This window comes from Erpetoichthys calabaricus, chromosome 18 (genome assembly GCF_900747795.2).
Source record: "Erpetoichthys calabaricus chromosome 18, fErpCal1.3, whole genome shotgun sequence".
Lineage (NCBI taxonomy): Eukaryota > Metazoa > Chordata > Cladistia > Polypteriformes > Polypteridae > Erpetoichthys > Erpetoichthys calabaricus.
The window spans coordinates 60,136,158-60,158,271 of NC_041411.2; the positions used below are offsets into that span (position 1 = coordinate 60,136,158).

Here is a 22,114-nt window from a genome sequence, read left to right on the forward strand (position 1 = left end):
AGATGCATTTACTTCAGTTCATGTGTGAAGGGTGTAGTGATGAGTCAGGGACCCATGTGCAAGTAATAATAAAATCTTTCAAAAACAAGAGAAGAGCATTTAGCCCAACAAGTTTATTGGATAGCTAACATCAAAGATGTCCCAATACCTCACCCAGATATTTCTTAAAATTTGTCATGGTTTCCCTTTCAGGTACAAAGTTCAGTATTTCTTTTCAGATTCTCATGATCTTTTACATGAAGAAATGCTTTCTGGCTTCCATCTTCCCCATAATTTCTACCAGTGCCTCTTACTCATGAAAGAGGGATTGCTTTCTTCATCAATTAGACCTTCCAATGAATGGATGGGATGAAGTAACTTAAATTAGAAAACAATGTCCTATCATATGAATCATGAACCAACTTGAAAGATGTCCTACTGAAAAGCATATGAATCATGAATAAAGACTTAACAAATATAAATTTGTATTGGTTATTTAGCCCTTCATCATTTTCTTAAAAAGGTGAACTCAATCATACTTAACGCTCCTCAGTGGAGCTGTATCCGGACTGAAACAAGCACACTTCCCTGGCCAGAAAACTGTATATCATGTTATCCAGGTGGGTGTAAGACAGAGCATCCTTCTCCGAGTAGCCATATCTCCAGGTGTTATACACTTCTGAAATTTTCATTAGAAAATTTGTAGCTTGAGCAGGGCACTCCATATAAATCTGAACATTTTTGAGCAGTTCCTCCAAGTACTGACCCAGAGAAATAGTGACTGCTTCTTGAACCTTTTCAGGGATGTTTTCTTTGAGCATATCGGATGCCTCTGCTCTCAACTTGCTGTCTTCTCTGAGAAACTGGACCTGATTTGAGTGCTGTTCCAGTACTGTCTTCATCTGCATGTAGAGGCGCTGTGGAGCCTGCAGGGCATCCAAGGTGGCATACAGGTGGGTACATTTTTCTGCACACTCAACATCCACCTGCTTCTTTATTGCTGACATTTTCAATTTTATCATCGTTAACATAGAGCCCCCCACTGCTTCAATCATTGCCTTGGTTTCCTCAGCAGACATGATGAGATCATTCTTTATTTTTTGTATTTTCTGTAAAACAAAAGTTAAAAAGAAATTGACATTAGGCCTACCTTTGATTTAAATATTTTGGACCACCTTTGAAGCTCTATCTTTTCAGTGAGAAAAATGTGAGGAAACTAGAAAAGTATACAGGTGGGTGTTACAGTCAATCGAGTTTAAGCATAAAGACCTGTGCAACTCACAAGCAGCCACTGGCTAAGCGCATGTCACAACACAGAAGAGCTTCCTCGTCAGGCCAGGACTCCGCAGTCTATTTACATCTACAGGATAGTGGTCACTACTTTAAAGATGAAGAGGTGCACATCCTGGACAGGGAAGAGCGCTGGTTTGAGAGAGGAATCAAGGAGGCCATTTACGTGAAAAAGGAACGACCATCTCTGAACAGAGGAGGGGGCCTAAGGGTACATCTGTCGCCATCTTACAATGCTGTGATTGCAGCCATTCCTCAACCCTCTATGAATGGTTCACACGTCTACTAATCAGTGGACAATTTGCATATCACTGATCAACTGGCCCTTTGTCAATGGTGCTAGTCTCTGTGATTAAGCAAAGGAACTGTTTATAAGGTTGGGGAAACCTGCAGTCAATTGAGACTGAGGAAGAGACTTGGATAAGTCTCGAAATATTTCTCCCACTTAAAAACCTTGTCCAGATGAACAGAATCAAATTTCTAGGATGTGCAACTCACAGTTCATCTGCATAATTAGCTCCAACATGAAGTGCTACTGATAATGTTGTTTTTTGAGCAGGTATTTTTCAACTGTTTCCTTTCATTTGTGAGTATCGTAAATACTTTTGGTCACTTGTGACACAGAAGACAACCTTACAGTCTTCTGCTTACTAAGATGAATGTCTGACTAGTCTGTTCATAGCTGGCAGAATCACAGTTACACCCCAACTGCATCCTGTAAATAAAAGTTCCTTCATCTTTAAAGAGGAGGGTAAGTGGTACCACACTTAGCACTGCTGCCGCCCAGCTCTAGGGTAATGGGTTTAGTCCAAAACAGGACACTGACAATGGGGGTTTGTACATTCCCCCATTGTAGGTATTGGTTTTTCTCAGGGTAATTCAGTTTCCTTGCTCACATTCTAAAGATGTACATCTGGACCCCATATGAGTGAGTGTGGGTATGAGGGTACACTACAATCCCTGGCACACAAGAGTGCCCTTGTATGAAGGGTACCTTGTGATAATTGGCACCATAGAGTGCCTTGGAATATGTCCAGGGTTAATTCTTGTCTTGCACCCAGTGCTGCTGGGATAGCCCTTGCCCCCTACGCGGATTAATCAAGTTTAAACTATATGGATGGATCTTCAACATGAATAGCATTTGAGGTGAAAGAGAGGGAGGCAAGGAAAGAGATGATTTTGTTGTACCTTAAGAGGTGGGCCAGTCTATTCACCTGGTAAATGGGGATTCCAAACCTGTTCATTAATGGCCACAGAATTTGTTTACCATCTGAGTGTTTTAACTTTGTTTTCTCCCTTTGCTTGCCCTTTTTGTGTTCTTTATTTATAATAATTACATAATGTCTGTACATTTCTGACCACCTTAACATCACTGAACAGATGGAGAAATACCATGAGAAGATATGCTGGAAAGAGATCTCAGGCTTAAACCTGATTAGAGATGTTGGAAATGTCCTCCTTACCGTGCTGTTCCCCTCTGCACTTTCAGATCTCACATACATACTCTTGATCTCTTTAGTAAAGCTGTTCTTCCTTTCTTCATAGACATCAGCAAGTCTTACCACATTGTGTAAAGAGTGTTCACCAAATACTTTGCAGATGACACATATTGGGATGTCATCATCTAAGCACATCTAGGGACACAAAAGACCCAAAGCTTCTAATCAGTAACACATTCTTACATTCTGCTGAAGCTGCTCATATAAGGTACAAACGTAAATAATACAGGAAATGATCAGGTGCAGAAGCAGAAGGTTTGACTGATACATATGGTTGTCACTATCCCCATCCACTTAAGTCACTAACAAAGCATTTGTTTTTCACACAACTGTTGTGCCAATAGGCAGAAAGATATTTTTGAACCATCCAATCACTGATCCATGCAGCACTCTAACACTATGCATCTCCAATATTACATTTACTACACCAGAAATAAAGCCAAGACATATTGCTTACCAAATTCAACAATTCTTCATGTTTCTCACATATTTGCAGCTGATGGTTCTGCTCATTCACTTTGGCGTTGGCCTTCTCCTGCCTAAACTTCTCTGATATGCTCTCAAGAAGAATGTTTCTTTTTAATCTGTCAATGCCCCTTCCTCTCAAGCGAATCCTCTGAAATAAACAGTTAAATACTCAGATATGAGGCTTTCCCCCTCCAGGCCTCTGTCTGTTTTCTTCATGGGCAAAGTTCAACATTTAGTCTTGGGGTGGCCAGACAAGCATTAAAAAATAATTACAACCATACATCTACATATTTCCATCATATCATGTCGGGGCATTGTATTGTCGTAAATCCTGCCCAGGGTTTTCCTTGAAAACCATTCGTACAGATGCTGTTGAATCGGACTGAGCGATATTATGCATGTGTTTGTATGATTTACTGAAGGAGTTGATGGTTCTGAGCATGGAATCTAGCTGGAGAAGTACATTTTCGCTACATGCAGAGTTTGCTTTATTTTGTAAACGTACTTCAGTAGCTTGCGCTGTGTCAAAAACATACAACTGCCCATATCCGGGACAGGTAGAAGTGTTAACGTATAGTGGAGAGATTTGGTGATAAATTTGCCTGTGTATTTTAAAACAGTATGGTCCGTGGCCAGGAGGCTGAGTTATCTGTGCAGCCATGGAAGCAAACGCTAGAGAAGAGTTGTATTCTCAAATTTGTTCACGATAATTTCTAGCTTCTGATGTTTGCTGTGTAAGAAGCTGTTGAAAAGACACAGGTGGCTCCCGCAAAGGTGGTAAAGCTACTTTACCGTTGTGGCAGCACCTCGAGTACTTGTTGGATGTATTACGCTCAGCAGGCCAGTATAGTGCATGACATGGAAGAGGACGAATAGAAATCGAGAAATGCCATGTCGGCTGCGTGTGGGCGGGACCGGTTTTGAAGTGGAAGCAGGACGAACCAGAAGAGAAATATATATAAGAGATTACAACCATACATCTACATATTTCCATCATATCCCAAGTCATATTATCATAAATTGTAATATAAAGTTACTATATAAGCTAAATCTTACAAGTTTAAAGCTTTGACATTATGAAAAACTACACAAGTTCCTTGAATGATATTAAAATGCCAGAAAACTTCATTTTTTGTATTTGTCACAAAATAAACACTTTCCTATTTTTGAACAAATTTGAGTATACATGTCGTAATTTTCCGGTGTTCGGGGACTGGGTAAACTGTTTTAAAAAACATGAAGGTCAGATGGATTGGAGAGTCTGAATTGTCCTCGGAAAGTATATGTGTGTGAGCGTGTGTGTGTGTGTGTGTGTGGTGTGTGTGTGTGTGTGTGTGCATGTGTGAGTGGGTGTGTGTGTGTGTGTGTGTGTGTGTGTATGACTGGGTGGGTGTGGGTGAGTGTGTGTGTGTGTGTGTGTGTGTGTGTGTGTGTGTGTGTGTTTGCCCTACTATGAATTAGTTCTGTCCATGGATTCTTACTGCTTTGTGCCCAATGTTTGCTTGAGTAGCCACCAGCTTCATTGCGTCCCTTTTATAGATATGTGATTTTTAGAAAATAAATGGGTTAGAGCATTTTTAATGTTTTATTTACTTCATGAAAGAGATGCTGTCGTTAATTAAACATTTTGTCACAATAGTTGAGATTTACTCAAACTGTGACACTGCCATTTGTACAGGTGTTACATTCAAGCTTGAGACTCTGGCACGTGGACGAGCACATGGACATACGGACAGACACACTGGCACACAGACAGGCATACAGGCATGCGGACGCACGGATGGGCATGCATGCACATATGTGTGACTTTGCCGTCATTTTAATCACTGCCTAAGTGCCTGTATTGTGAACAGGAACAACTATCTGACATGCCTGAGAGGAAAATCCTGCATTAAATTTAAATCAAAATAAAGAAGAGTGAACAAGACAATATAAATATGTTTGTTGCGTTCCCAGTGTAGCTCTGAGTAGCCAAGTGTTTTTATAGATGTCTTAAAGATCTCAGCTGCTGGAGTCAATAGGCCAGTTATCATTTACAGTCTTATTAGGATAAGATTGATTATCCTAACTCAATTGGACCCTAACCTTAAAATTGCTCCATGGATGTTATACAATCACTAACCCTGTGATCTGACCTCCAAAGGTCATGCGAAAAGACAATTTCCCCTTGTGGATTAATAAAGTATATCAAATCAAAATAAAAAAATGTATCCATGCATTTTCAGAAATGGCGAAATCATATTTTAGGATCATGGGAAGATGGAGTTTATCCCTGCAACATCAGGAGGAAGAAAGAATTCAACCTGTCTTACCAACTCACATAGGAGCAAACCTGGGTTTGCAGTCAACATCATATGAACATCTGTGAGAGGTTTAGAATATTTAGAACCCAAAGAAAGAAATACCAACCCAGGGAGAATATGCAGACTCCATGAATATTTGAACACTAGACTTGAGCTGTGGGCCACCATTCTACCCAAGCTAAAGTGAAGAAATAAAGAGGAGCCCCCAACAGATGGCAGTGTTTATCTTTTGGTTTAAAGGTTTATTTTCCAAAGTTACCAGTTTTCTCATTTTTAAATCCAAATATGGATCCTATTAAATGCTCGTAATGTTTTTTGAAACAGGGTTTAATGACCTCTTGGGCACAGCCATCAGCAGTGTGTCTGTCTGCGGAGAGAGTGTCGACTTTGTCGAGAGGTTTACCTTGGCAGTGACATTCATGTCTCTGGTGACTCTTCCTATGAAGTCGGTAGATGGACTGGGAGAGCATGGGGGGTCATGAGGTCGCTGGAAAGGGGTGTGTGGCGCTCCCGATATCTATGCAAAGGGACGAAGGTCCAAGTCTTTAGAGTCCTGCTGCTTCCTGTGTTGCTATATGGTTGTGAGACTTGGACGCTATCCAGTGACCTGAGACGAAGACTGGACTCCATCAGTACTGTCTCTCCGGAAAACCCTTGGGTGCTGTTGGTTTGACTTTGTGTCAAATGAGCGGTTGCTCACAAAGTCCCAACTGAGGCACATTACCTGCATCATGAGGAAGTGTCAGTTACAGCACTACAGCCATGTGGCACGTTTCCCCGAGTGTGATCCAGCTCATAAGATCCTCATTGTTGGGGACCCGAATGGCTGGACCAGGCCAAGGGGTTGCCCACGTAACACCTGGCTGCAGCAGATAAAGGGTAATTTCTGGAGGGTGGTACTGGACTATGTGTCTGTCTGGGGGTTGTCAACCAAGATCCTGAGTTATTTCGTCGTATGGTGGGTGTGGCAACACACTGTACCAGTGCATGCTCCCCAACTTGACTTGACTTGTTTATTTATAATTTGTAAGCCAATTCATTTTATCTTCTTTCTTATCTATTCTTGGGTGAGAAATTAAGTATCATGTGAAGGGTGAATGTGATATGATCTGCATAGCTTAGTGTATGTAAAATGAATAACACCACAGTATTTTAAAGCACCACCTTGATTTTTGCTCTCTCTTAGTCACATTGAAACTGAGGGGGCGGGGGGGTGGAGGGGTTGGCTGGGATTTCAGCACTGAATGTTTGCTGTTTGATTTGATCATGCATCTACATTTTTCAAAACCTAATTATTCAATACAGGATTGCAAGGACCCGCAGTTTGTCCCTGCTAGTAGTTTTCCAGTCGCCGCAGTGCAGCAGACCTCTCATTGCATCTCGCCTTGTTTTGTACCTGCTTTTTGTTCTTAAATCGTGTAAAATTGTTTTCTTTGGTTTTCTTTTACTAGTTTGCAAGTAGTTATTTCTATAAAATGCTTTATAACATTTGCGAAAGTTTTTTACTTTTGATCGTTATCGCCTTTGGAATCCAACGGGACACTAACGCACTACCTGCGCAGGAAATCCCAGGTGTGTGGCCGGCGCTGTTCATTTACAGCCGGGATGCGCTGCTATCTATGAGACCAGCTACCAGTTACTCCCCGTGTATTACTTATATACCGGACAAATTAAAATCTTTGAAACCCAGAAAGTGAGGAAAACGAGGTGGACTACGAGTACATCTGAGACAGAGAAGTTTTTAAACACCTTTGCCAACCATCATCATGAGCAACGCACAGTCCTTGCACTGTAAAAAATGTTTTGTTGGATCAACCTAAATAAATTACTTCACAAGGTAACAAGCAATTTAATTGATTTCATTCAAATTTCAAAAAGTATTTGAATAAACTTAATTCATTTGAGTTTGTTTTAACCTTTTCAAATACTTGAATAAAAGCAAAAAAATGTATTTAGCTCAAACCAAATTTCTTTAAAAGCTCAAATTAACTGAGGTGGGCTGGCGCCCTGCCCGCGGTTTGTTTCCTGCCTTGCGCCCTGTGTTGGCTGGGATTGGCTCCAGCAGACCCCCGACACCCTGTAGTTAGGATATAGCGGGTTGGATAATGGACGGATGAACTCAAATTAAAATTTTGTCCATTATTGTATTCACTGTAATGCCAACTTAAATTCTTAATTGGACTCAACTAAATATGTTCTTTATATGGTGTTGAATTCACTGTTTGTTAGGGTGAAATTGTTTTTAATAAAACAAACCACAACAATGTTTTGCTTTAAACAATGGAAGCAAATTTATTTTAAAATTAGTGCTACATTTTGTACAGTGCCTTCAAACATGAAACATGTTTTTAAACTGATCTAATGGTGGTGAATGTTACTGAACCAGCTATAGCAAAACTCTTTTAGATTTATTACTGAATATTTGCAACACAAAAATCAATTTTTTGGTCATTCCTTGAACATGTTTTTTCTGTAAATATTCAGAACAAACATTTCACAAAAAATACATATATATACATATTAAATACACAAAATATTTTATAAGCTTTTCACAAAAAATGTTTATAAATTATACATAACATATCCATCCATCCATCCATTTTCCAACCCGCTGAATCCGAATACAGGGTCACGGGGGTCTGCTGGAGCCAATCCCAGCCAACACAGGGCACAAAGCAGGAACCAATCCCAGGCAGGGTGCCAACACACCGCAGCATAAAATATCTATTTGAAATAATTATATATACATATATTAAATACACCTTATATTTTGAACATTACATAACATTATATAGTATACATAAAATATATATATATATATATTGTGGTGCCCGGCGGGCATCCATGCCCGGCCGGGACGCCTAGGAGGAGTGGAGGAGGGCTTGTGCCTCCTCCAGGACACGAGGGGGCGTCCTCCCTGGTGGCTTTGGGGACCACGGGTACGGAGCTTGGAAGCTCAGCCCTGTAGGGGCCCGTGGTCACCGCCAGGGGGTGCCCCAATGCCTTGGGAGTGTTGGCCCTCAGTACTTCCGCCACACCGGGAAGTGCTGGGGGGAAGAAACTTGAAAGCACCTGGTGGACTTCCGGCAACACCTTGGGAGCTTCCGCCACACAGGGGTGTGGCCACGGAGGCCCTAATGAGGCACCTGGAGCCCATCCGGGGCATATAAAAGGGGCCGCCTCCCTCCAGTCAGGGCGAGAGTCGGGAGGAAGAAGACAAAGCGTGTTGGAGAGGAGTGGAGGCGGACCAGGAAGAGAAAGGCATTGTGTTGTGGCCAGGACTTTAAAAGGGGTGATTGGTGCTTTGTGCACTGGGTTTGTGCACTGTTTACTGTAAATATTATGTATAATAAACGTGTCTTGGGTGACATGAACGTGTCTGCCTGTCTGTGTCCGAGCCAGTCTCCACAATATATATATATATATATATATAGTCACAAACTCGAGACAGAGTCATATAAAGGTTTGGGGCAGCCACCCATATAATTTGGTTTTCTGGCAGCAAAGTTGCTTTTCAAAATAATACAGCACTGATGTGCACAAAACCGAATCCAAACAGAACTGAGGGAATAGGGAAAAGGTGGAGGCTTTTAAAGGGGGAGACAGGAAGTGAAGTCAAACGGGTAGGGGTCATGTAGGTCTTCTGCCATTGGTGCGAACCCGGACGTGACATCACAGGGGTCGGAGCCGGCAAGGTCTCCAAAGTGATTTTTTGCTTTAGACTAAATAGAAGAAGTTACATTAAGCGACAGCAAGGTTTTTTAATTTGAAGTAAGGCAAAAAATTGCGTTAGGTGAACAACCATATTAATATACTGTAGTTCATTACAACTACTAAAATTACCTTAAATCAAAAAGAGCCCTTTTTCTCTTTTTAGAGTGTGCAAAATAAACTGGACGAGTTGAGAGCATCTGCGCGATACCTCCACGAGTACCGTGAAAGCTGTCTGATGTGCTTAATGGAGACCTGGTTTAAGAATGCAGACTCGGATACAGCAGTCGAAGTAGATGGATTTGTTTGCGTACGGCGAGACAGAAATCCAGCTTCTGGTAAGCAGACGGGTGGTGGGGTCTGCCTTTACATTAACAAAAGGTGGTGCAGGAATATCACTGAAAAAGAACGCATTTGCACGCCGAAAATTGAACTACTCTCCGTCGGACTTCGCCCATACTATCTACCATGGGAGTTTAATCAGTTATTTGTGACAGTCGTTTACATTCTGCCACATGCTGATGTGGGAGCTGCAGCTGGATCGATTCTTGAAACTGCTCATGAACTAGAAATCAAATCACCTGGTTCTTTCAAACTTGTGATGGGTGATTTTAATTTATGCAATCTGGAGTCAGTATTACCAAATTACCATTAGTATGTGAATATTAACACCAAAGGGGACAAAACTCTGGACAAGTGCTATGGAAACGCCCCTGGTGCCTACATATCCCATCACAGAGCAGCCCTGGGTGCGTCTGACCACGTCGTTATTCATCTGCTCCTGAAGTACAAACAGAAACTGAAACAAGAAAAACCAGCCATACGAACAACACAAAACTGGTGCATGGACGGTGTAGAGGAACTGCGGGAATGCTTCTCCAGTACAAATTGGGATGTGCTGACATCCTCACAGTCACTGAATGAGGCCACCTATACTGTCAGCGAATCTATGAAATTCTGTGAGTCTATGATCATTAAGGAAAAAACTGTCAAGTTGTACCCAAACAGTAAGCCATGGATCACTAAAGAGATTAAAGCATTACTATTGGAAAAGTAACATGCACATCAAGAAAATGAGATAGAAGATAAGTGAATTTTACAGCAAAGGATTAACAGGTTAATTAAACAAAATAAAAAGATGTATGGGGAAAAAATCAAGAGGTGGTTCAATGATAACAATCCAAAGCAGGTCTGGAAGGGACTAAAAACAATTTCAGGACTGGGCCCTACAAAGAATGTGAATTTTCCAGCTGACAAAGACCACAAGCTTTTAGCAGATGAACTGAATAACTTTTTTTGCCAGATTTGAAACAAGTGATTTGAGCACCCAAAATACAGAAATAAAGGAAATGCTTTATAAAAACACCAGGTATTCTGCTGTGATTGGGTTCATTTTAACTGAAGTGGAGAAAGGCTTGCGGCAGGCCAAAACAAATAGTGCAGTGGGACCACACGGCATATCAGGTCGGCTCTTAAAGTCTTGCTTTAGCAGCTCCCTCCAGGTTTTCATTTGCTTTTTAACTGGTCTCTGACCTGTGGTATTGTACCTAATCTGTGGAAACAATCAATTGTTACCCCTGTATCTAATGTTTCTAGGCCAAGCTGTTTGAATGATTACAGACCAGTGGCACTTACATCTATTCCAATGAAATGCTTTGAACACTTTGTGAAAAACATTTTAATGACAGAGACAAAGTCTTTTCAAGACAACAATCAATTTGCTTATTGTGCAAACAGAAGTGTGGAAGATGCTCTGCTTGTTATCTTACATCAAATCCACACGTTTCTTTATCAGCCTGGTTCATATGTCAGAGCAATATTTTTGGATTTTTCTTCAGCGTTCAATACCATACAGCCTCATATACTGATTGGGAAATTGAACAGTATGAATGTAAACCCATTTATTACACTATGGATTCAGAACTTTCCTTTAAATCGTTCACAGACAGTTAAAGTACGGGACACTTTTTCAATAGCCATTCATTCAAACACAGAAAGTCCACAGGGGTGTGTTTTATCACCATGACTGTTTACTCTGTACACAAGTGACCTGAGACAGAACAATGACCACTGCTCCATTATTAAGTATGCGGATGACACCATGATCATAGGACGCATATCTGAGGAGGATGAAAGCCACTATCTAAATCAGGTGGACTGGATGGTGAACTGGTGCAATAAAAACTCTCTCACTCTGAATGTAAAAATGACCAAAGAAATGATAATTGATTTTAAGAGACAGAAATCTGTATGTTCACCTATTGTAGTTCTGGCAGAGGAGGTAGAAATAGTGACTGACTAGAAATACTTAGGAACTTACCTAGATATCAATCTTAACTGGAATACAAATACAAAAAAATTATTCTCTAAATGCAACCAGCACTTACTTCTCCTCCATAAACTCAAACTATTTAAAGTAGACAAGGACCTCATGTTGTCCTTCTATCACAGTATGATCCAGTCTGTGATCACTTTCAGTTTCATTGCCTGGTTTAATAGTCTGACAAACCAAAACTCAAAAAAGCTCCAGCAGATTACAAAGTATGCAGCTAAAGTTATTGGGGCTGATGTAGATGATTTGACTAGTGTGTGTCAGAGGGCAATGTTAAAGAAACTGGAAATCATCTCAACTGATGACAGACATCCATTACATGTAGAACTAAACTTCAGTAAATCAGGAAGGAGAGTCGCTTTGAAAACCCACACAAATCGCTCCAGAAACTCCTTTCTTCCTTGTGCCATTTGACTTTTCAATAAGAAATATCGGAGATAACGATTAAGGTTTTGATATATATCCTGTAACCTTTTTTCTTTTTTTTTTTGATGTAAACATGTATTATCTAACTGTCTTACCTTATTTAACCTGTCTTGTTTCTGTTTGTCTGTTTTATTTCATTCTGTCTGTTATTAGATGCAACTGAGAAAGCAAATTTCATTTTTTCTTGTGTAAACATGACTAAATAAAGAAACCTTAAACCTTAAACCTGCTGCATTGCATGAGAAGGAGGAAGCAGTTCTGGATAGGCTGCTAGCCCATCACAGAAAACAATCAAATATTTGGTAATTCATTCTTTCATTTTTACACCACTATATTGTGATCTGATGTGAAATTAAAATTCTGATTTAAAAATTGTTTTAGTGGACAATTTTCTTCTATGTTAGGTCTGCATCTCTAGTTTGTTTGAAATTGTCTGCACGGAGGACAAAACACTTTTGTCACTGAGAGCTCAGTAATATGGGGAAAATATAATAAAAAGACTAAATTACTTGCAGGTGTGTATGATTTCATAAGTTGCTGGAACACAATTATTTTTTTGATTTATTTTATTTCATTTAAATCTGCAATTATGACCTATGGCCAAAATGTCACAACAGGACTAGGGTTTCCTACATCTCTCCCTATATATAAAATCCAACATCTGTCTGTCTGTATGTCTGTCCGTTTTTCATGAGAGAACTACATAACAGATTTAGATCAGGTTTTTTTCTGTAATTTGCTTGAACAATCCGGTTGATTCTGCGACTTCTCTCATAGCGCCAATACCATATCACTCCCTAATCTGAGACAGAGGCTGCGGGTCAAGGGGAAGGCGTGACGTCAGGAGTGGGGAGCCAGACAGGACCCTCCTCACTCACGTGTCAGCCTCAGTTCAAGTCGTTGTACCTCTCGCCACGTGTTGAAGGGTACCTCCCCACCACTAGTTAGCGATACCTGTTTGTTCATTAATTTTTAAAGCTTGTCCTTTTTCACTGCTACGAGGGTGGAGCCGCAGGGGACAGCTAGTTAGATATACAATAATTTTCAATAGTTTATTCTCCCTAGAACCAGCAATTCCCAAATAGGATTTACAGTAAAGTGGTACATCAAATGTGCAAAATGTGTCCTTTAGGGGAAGGTGGGGTTGAACATGTTTTCTTTGTTTCTGTCATCATCCATCCATCCATTATCCACCGCTTATCTGAGGTTGGGTCATGGGGGAAGCAGCCTAAGCAGGGAAGCCCAGACCTCCCTCTCCCTGGCCACCTCCTCCAGCTCCTCTGGGAGGACCCCGAGACGTTCCCAGGCCAGCCGGAAGATATAATCCCTCCAGCGTGTCCTGGGTCTGCCCCGTAGGCCTTCTCCCAGTGGAACATGCCTGAAACACCCCCTAGGGAAGTGTCCAGGGATGCCCGAACCACCTCAACTGACTCCTCTCAATGCAGAGGAACAGCGATTCTACTCCGAGTCTCTCCCGGATAACTGAACTCCACACCCTATCTCTAAGGGAAAGTCCAGCCACCCTGCAGAGAAAACTCATTTCGGTCGCTTGTATCCGGGATCTTGCTCTTTCGGTCACTACCCAAAGCTCGTGGCCATAGGTGAAGGTAGGAACGTAGATCGACTGGTAAATCGACAGCCTCACCTTTTGGCTCAGCTCTCTCTTCACCACGATAAACCGTTCTGTCATCACATTCTGTGAAGTATGGCATTGACTGTATTTCTGACTGAACTGACTTAAGCATACAATTTTGTTTCACTGACACGCGTGTTTGATTCTCATATTTAACACTCTTTTGTAAGGCACATTGTAGCGGGGCTACATAATAACAAATATTTGTTTTTTGTCTGTGCTGAGTGCATTTACCGGCTATACTTCCTTAGAAGACTGGCATCCTCCAACATCTGCAATAAGATGCTGCAGATGTTCTATCAAACGGTTGTGGTGAGCGCCCTCTTCTACACGGAGGTGTGCTGGGGAGGCAGCATTAAGAAGAAGGACGCCTTACGCCTGGACAAACTGGTGAGGAAGGCAGGCTCTATTGTAACATCCGTGGCAGAGCGACGGGCGCTCAGCAGGCTCCTATCAATTATGGAGAATCCACTGCATCCACTGAACAGTGTCATCTCCAGACAGAGGAGCAGCTTCAGTGACAAACTGAGGAGATCGTTCCTCCCCCAAACTATGCGACTCTTTAATTCCACCCGGGGGGCTAAACGTTAACATTATTCAAAGTTATTGTCTGTTTTTACCTGCATTTTTATTACTCTTTAAATTAATATCATTTTTTGTATCAGTATGCTGCTGCTAGAGTATTTGAATTTCCCCTTGAGATTAATAAAGTATCTATCTATCTATCTATCTATCTATCTATCTATCTATCTATCTATCTATCTATCTATCTATCTATCTATCTATCTATCTATCTATCTTGTTTTCATTGTCCCATTTGCTGTATTATATGTGTGTATAAGTAAATGTTGTCCCCGTAAGATAAAAATGGAAGGATGATGAAGGGAGACCGCAACCCCAAGATGGAAATTACCTGTTGTTTTCCACCAATTACATCCGGGACTGTCATTATTTAAACTAGAGGAGCGTAAACCATTGGGATTAATAAAGTATCTATCTATCTATCTATCTATCTATCTATCTATCTATCTATCTATCTATCTATCTATCTATCTATCTATCTATCTAAAGGAAAGGGAGTGAGGAGAGAGAAAGAGAACGAAGATCGTGAGAAGGAAGGATCCATTATTTACAGTCATTTCCACCCATCATCCCGTTTATTGTGCCATTCCATTACTTGCTTTTTTCAAGATCCAGATTAACATTTACGGAAACCTGTGCAGAGAAACCCTGAGGTTTTTGTTCATACCAACCATTGCTGAGGACATATACGATGAGGTTGTTTTTGTATTGTCGGGAGGAAGCAAGGTATCACATCAGCCAGTCATCAATATCCGCCGGACTTTTACAGCTTTGGGACTCACTTATCATATACATTTCATCTGCTGCTTATTATCGATCTGTGTTCGTGTTTATGTGCTGTGATAATTCATTTATTGTTTAGGGGCTAGGGAGGGTTTTTGTAAATAGTATTATTGTTGAATATCTGTGCGCTCGTGTATATAATATATATATATATATATATATATATATATATATATATATATATATATATATATATATATAAATATTCACGGGTGTTATTGGGATAAGTGGTGGTTTGTGTGCACTTACATATTATTGAATATTCATCTGTCTTTATGTGTATATATACTTATCACTTACAATATATCCGCTTTTGATTTTGCATTTCTGTCTACTATTTGCTTGTTATTTCATTGTGTTGGGGGAAAAAAGGACAACCTATAAGGAGTACGGTTTATTATCATCTTGAGAGTCTTCAGGCTAGCCGAAGCAAAAGACTTGTTAGTGTAGTGGCCAGTCTGGGAAAAGGGGTCGGCTGTTAATAAATGCAAAAATATAATATACCAGCCATTATCAGTACCACCAAGCATGTCTTGCACCTCTTCTGCAGCCTGGTGGGCTGCTGACATAAAGGACCCCTGTGGCTATTGGGCCCACAGTCCAAGTCTTGGCTATTGCATCAGTTTAGCTGCTTTTACATTAGGGAACTAGATAGATAGATAGATAGATAGATACTACACACATTTTCTAACATTTCACCCAACTTTACACTTCACTACTTTTGTAAACTATGATTTCTAGTTCATTTACATTCATACGAGTCATGTCACTTCTGATTTTTTAGAAAAAAAAAATCTGAATAATAGAAAACTTTTGACAAATACAGGCGTTTAACCCAACAAAGCAAAACATCCAATTCAGTTTTGAAAGTCCCTGAAGTCCTACTGTCTACCACACTACTTGGTAGCTTATTCCAAGTGCCTATGGTTCTCTGTGAAGGTAAAACTTTCTAATGTTTGTGCAAAAGTTTCCCTTATCAAGTTTACAACTGTGTCCCCTTGTTCATGATGAACTCATTTTAAAGTAACAGTCTCAATCCACTGCACTAATTTCCTTCGTAATTTTAAACACTTCAGTCATGTCTCATCTTATTCTCCTTTTCTCAGACAACTGTTAAATATTTTGCTGGAAAGTATCATACACAAACAATACTGTTGATGCCCTCCCTTGATGCTCCCTTGAATTCTTTTCTGCTTGCTCACCTTTCGACAGACGGGGCAGCAGAACCTTCTGGTCTCCAGCACTTGGTTTTGGTCAAGCAGGGTTTGCTGAATGCACCTCTTGCAGAAATTGTGGGAGCAGGGCAGGACCAACACAGGAGGTGTGAACAGCTCCAAACACACTGGGCAGGACAGCTCGCTGTTGAGCCAGTCCATGGCCACTGCCATCCTGACAAGGGAACAGCCTCGACTCACTCTTCTTTGACATCACAGACCAAGGGCCATGCGCATTACAGATGGTGGGATGGTAGCAGATGCACTGACACCAAAAATGACCACCTTTACAATAAAAACTAAATTCTGTCAAAAATGAGATGAGTAAAAAAAAGATTTTTCAAAAGTGCTGTCAGGAATGAAGCCAGCTTGGGCTGATAAAGCATTGTCCTAGTCTGGTCAGCTCTATTTCAGGTTGTGTAGGGGCCGCCCTATGTGATTCTGAACTTCCTAGCAACCGAATTTCTTCTTTGTTGTGCTGAGACTCCCTTAAAGTGTCCTGAGGTGGTACCAGCCAGATTACAAATACAGAATAGGAAGGCCAGTCAACATTTACACAGAGTTGGGAGATAGCCATCTATTCATCCATCATTCCATTATTCAACCTGCCATATCCTATATCTACTTACTGAACCGGCTAAGTTCAATACAGATCAGTTTATTTTTAATACTAGGGGGCGGCCTGCTCACTTCGCTCGCCAACCCCTGGTGTTGGGAAATGACAAAGAGCGTGATGTATGAATGAGATATAGAATAGTGTGAAGGTGTAGATGATGCAAATAGAAAGCAAACAATAAAGTGTGTGGCACAGTGTAAAGGGTTATTGGAAAATTTCTTTGTACACGCCTTTTAAGTGTAAAAGGTAATTTCAGGTCAGAACTTGTAAGGTCAATGAAGATGGTCATCGTCGTGATCAAAGTCAACTTTGTCAGAGCTTAGAAAGAGTTGTGTCTCTCCAGGAAGTAATGCAATGACTTGGGTATTTATGTTTTCCACATTAATATTTTTTGGACATAATATAGTGCGTTGTGTTAAAAGGGGTATTTGGTCTAATGAGATTGCTGTTCCAAATATCTCTGTAACTAAGTCGTCGCAGATAAAGGCTTGAGGAATTGTACTAATATCTGGGTGAAGTCTATCTGTATTGGTGAGTGTACCATCTCCCAGATGTAATAAGCAATTGTTATGATCTGGATCTGGACATCGCATGTTTTGTACTAAGTGTATCTTTTGAAAGCAATGCCAATTGTCTGCGTATTTTAAGGTGCACTGAACAATAGCTGAGCGCATGGCATGTGGAACAATAGCTAAGCACTGTCTAAAATCTCCTCCTAATAAAAGTACCTTTCCTCCAAAGGGAATATTATTATTCATCAACGTTTGTAGAAGTTTATGAATGGTGTTGAGTAAGTGACTGGATGCCATTGTACATTCATCAATAATTAACAGTTTTGCAAGACGGATGTCACGTGCAGTGCTACTGTTCATGTTCATGTTCATAGTGGATACCGATTTGTAGGATGTAATGCAGTTCATAAAGTTTTCACTTTCAGGTACTTCGTTAGTTAGAAGGTTCTGTAGATATGAAGGATATGAATGTAAAGGAGGCAGTCTAATTTGACCCTTTTGACAACAACGTGTAAATTCATTACTTGTATTGCTAGTTGTTTCTTCAGTGTAGTTAAGTGAATGACAATGATTGCAAATGATATTCATTAATCCCAATGAATTTTCCTGAATAGTGGACTCATTATTGAACGCGTTGTCAGCTAACTGGCGCAAGTGTTTAGCAGGTGTCTGTCGTTGATGTCCGTGACGTGTATCTTTTGCTTGTGCCGTTTGAGAGGCGCGTTGTTGTATGTGTAGTATTTGGGATGTGTTGTTTTGGAGCTGTAATCGATTTGCCTGTGCTGTGTGAGAAGCCCGTTGTAGTCTACTGCGTGCATTGTTTGTATTGAGTCTTGCTCATTTTTGTATGTCGGTCAGTTGAGCTTTCTCTTTTTGGAGCCTTGCCTGCTTGTTTTCTGGCATTCCAGATGCGCGGTGTAGACGTCTGCGTTTATTTATTTTGTCCCTTCGCTGCCGTTTCTGTATGTCTGAGACGGGAGGTGTTTCGTTTTGAATCCGTGCCTGTTTGGATGCAGCACTTTGAGACGCGTGCTGTATGCGTGTACGTTCATTGTGTCACAACACGTTCACACTATGCAGCATAGGTCGATGTAATTACACTGATGCACTATTAACCGTTTAACCACAGAAAAGGCTCCATATTAACAGTGAGTGCAATCCTCCTTATTACTTATCCATATCTCTAACGCTGAAGAACAAACAAGTAATGAATTCACTATTACAGGTACAAAACGATACGGCTCAAGTGACAGGACCAAACACACGAACCCGCATGAAAAAAAACAATACACGTCGGCTACAACGCGCTTCTGAAACTCCGGAAGAAAAAATGTCTCGGCTCCAAAAACGCAAAGCTCAACTAACACATTAACAGAAACGAGCGCATATGGACAGACACAATGAACGTACACGCATACAGCACGCGTCTCAAAGTGTTGCATCCAAACAGGCACGGATTCAAAACGAAACACCTCCCATCTCAGACATACAGAAACGGCAGCGAAGGGACAAAATAAATAAACGCAGACGTCTACACCGCGCATCTGGAATGCCGGAAAACAAGCAGGCAAGGCTCCAAAAAGAGAAAGCTCAACTGACCGACATACAAAAATGAGCAAGACTCAATACAAACAATGCACGCAGTAGACTACAACGGGCTTCTCACACAGCACAGGCAAATCGATTACAGCTCCAAAACAACACGTCCCAAATACTACACATACAACAACGCGCCTCTCAAACGGCACAAGCAAAAGATACATGTCACGGACATCAACGACAGACACCTGCTAAACACTTGCGCCAGTTAGCTGAGAACGCGTTCAATAATGAGTCCACTATTCAGGAAAATTCATTGGGATTAATGAATGTCATTTGCAATCATTGTCATTCACTTAACTACACTGAAGAAACAACTGGCAATACAAGTAATGAATTTACACGTTGTTGTCAAAAGGGTCAAATTAGACTGCCTCCTTTACATTCATATCCTGAATATCTACAGAACCTTCTATGCTATGCTAACAACAAGCCATGGATTACAAGTGACATCAAGGGCCTTTTGAATCAGAAGAAAAGGGCTTTTAAAGACGGTGATCAGCATGAGCTCATGCGCGTGCAGAAGGAACTCCGAGTCCAACTCAGGGCGGCGAAGGAGCAGTACAGGAGAAAGCTGGAGCAGAAGTTGCAGAATAACAGCATGAAGGAAGTGTGGGATGGGATGAAGATCATCACTGGCTGCAGCTCGAAGCGGGGTACCACCATTGAGAGAGACGTGAAGAGAGCAAACCAAATGAACAACTTTTTTAACAGGTTTGACCACCCTAACCCACTCTCACTCTCACCTCGGAGTACTGCACCCTCCACACATCCTTCTGCTGATACCAGCATAGGAAAAACATCCCCACCCATAATAACAACAGCGCAAGTGAGCAGAGAGCTGAGGAGACTTCGTGCCAGCAAAGCAGCGGGTCCAGATGGAGTATCGCCACGACTGCTGAAGGTCTGTGCATCGGAGCTGGGGGGTCCTCTACAGCGCATCTTCAACCTGAGCCTGGAACAGGGGAAAGTCCCGAGGCTTTGGAAAACATCTTGCATCACCCCAGTCCCAAAGGTATCACGTCCTAGTGAGCTGAATGACTTTCGGCCTGTTGCTCTGACATCACATGTGATGAAGACCATGGAGAGGCTGCTGCTTCACCACCTTAGGCCACAGGTTCAACATGCCCTTGACCCTCTGCAGTTTGCATATCAGGAGAAGGTGGGAGCGGAAGATGCCATCATCTATATGCTACACCGATCCCTCTCTCACTTGGACAGAGGCAGTGGTGCTGTAAGAATTATGTTTCTAGACTTCTCTAGCGCCTTCAACACAATCCAACCTCTGCTCATTAGGGACAAGCTGACAGAGATGGGATTAGATTCATACCTAGTGGCATGGATCGTGGACTATCTTAAAGACAGACCTCAGTATGTGCGTCTTGGGAACTGCACGTCTGACATTGTGGTCAGCAACATAGGAGCGCCACAAGGGACTGTACTTTCTCCGGTCCTGTTCAGCCTATATACATCGGACTTCCAATACAACTCGGAGTCCTGCCATGTGCAAAAGTTCGCTGATGACACTGCTATCGTGGGCTGTATCAGGAATGGGCTGGAGGAGGAGTATAGGGACCTAATCAATGACTTTGTTAAATGGTCCGACTCAAACCACCTACACCTGAACACCAGCAAAACCAAGGAGCTGGTGGTGGATTTTAGGAGGCCCAGACCCCTCACAGACCCAGTGATCATCAAAGGTGACTGTGTGCAGATGGTGCAGACCTATAAATATCTGGGAGTGCAGCTGGATGATAAATTAGACTGGACTGCCAATACTGATGCGCTGTGCAAGAAAGGACAAAGCCGGTTATACTTCCTTAGAAGGCTGGCTTCCTTCAACATCTGCAATAAGATGCTGCAGATGTTCTATCAAACAGTTGTGGCGAGCGCCCTCTTCTACGCAGTGGTGTGCTGGGGAGGCAGCATTAAGAGGAAAGACGCCTCACGCCTGGACAAACTGGTGAAGAAGGCAGGCTCTATTGTTGGCATGGAGCTGGACAGTTTAACATCTGTGGCAGAGCGAAGGGCGCTCAGCAGGCTCCTATCAATTATGGAGAATCCACTGCATCCACTAAATAATGTCATCTCCAGACAGAAGAGCAGCTTCAGCGACAGACTGCTGTCACTGTCCTGCTCCACAGACAGATTGAGGAGATCGTTCCTCCCCCAAACTATGCGACTCTTTAATTCCACCAGGGGGGGTAAACGTTAATATTTAACATTATACATAGTTATTGTCTGTTTTTTTCACCTGTATTATTATCATTCTTTAATTTAATATTATTTATTGTATCAGTATGCTGCTGCTGAAGAATGTGAATTTCCCATCGGGATTAATAAAGTATCTATCTATCTATCTAACTAACGATGTACCTGAAAGTGAAAACTTTATGAACTGCATTACATCCTACAAATCGGTATCCACTATGAACATGAACAGTGGCACTGCACATGACATCCGTCTTGCAAAACTGTTAATTATTGATGAATGTACAATGGCATCCAGTCACTTACTCAACACCATTCATAAACTTCTACAAACGTTGATGAATAATAATATTCCCTTTGGAGGAAAGGTACTTTTATTAGGAGGAGATTTTAGACAGTGCTTAGCTATTGTTCCACATGCCATGCGCTCAGCTATTGTTCAGTGCACCTTAAAATACGCAGACAATTGGCATTGCTTTCAAAAGATACAGTTAGTACAAAACATGTGATGTCCAGATCCAGATCATAACAATTGGTTATTACATCTGGGAGATGGTACACTCACCAATACAGATAGACTTCACCCAGATATTAGTACAATTCCTCAAGCCTTTATCTGCGACGACTTAGTTACAGAGATATTTGGAACAGCAATCTCATTAGACCAAATGCCCCTTTTAACACAACGCACTATATTATGTCCAAACAATATTAATGTGGAAAACATAAATACCCAAGTCATTGCATTACTTCCTGGAGAGACACAACTCTTTCTAAGCTCTGACAAAGTTGACTCTGATCACGACAATGACCATCTTCATTGACCTTACAAGTTCTGACCTGAAATTACCTTTTACACTTAAAAGGCGTGTAAAAAGAAATTTTCCAATAACCCTTTACACTGTGCCACACACTTTATTGTTTGCTTTCTATTTGCATCATCTACACCTTCACAC

General features: G+C 41.3%; 2 protein-coding genes across 3 annotated transcripts in view; one reads left to right on the forward strand and one right to left on the reverse strand.

The window, feature by feature from the left end:
• fbln2 (fibulin 2) overlaps positions 1–22,114 on the forward strand; it is an 890,980-nt gene that overhangs the window by 692,903 nt on the left and 175,963 nt on the right. The gene's annotated exons all lie outside the window — the stretch shown is intronic.
• On the reverse strand, positions 115–16,777 carry LOC114668436 (tripartite motif-containing protein 54-like). Its single transcript, XM_051921518.1, has 4 exons — positions 16,209–16,777; positions 3,226–3,384; positions 2,733–2,903; positions 115–1,088 (listed from the first exon to the last, which is right to left on the reverse strand). Exons 1-4 carry the CDS (start codon positions 16,392–16,394, stop codon positions 519–521), a joined length of 1,086 nt encoding a protein of 361 aa, XP_051777478.1. The 5' UTR covers positions 16,395–16,777; the 3' UTR covers positions 115–518.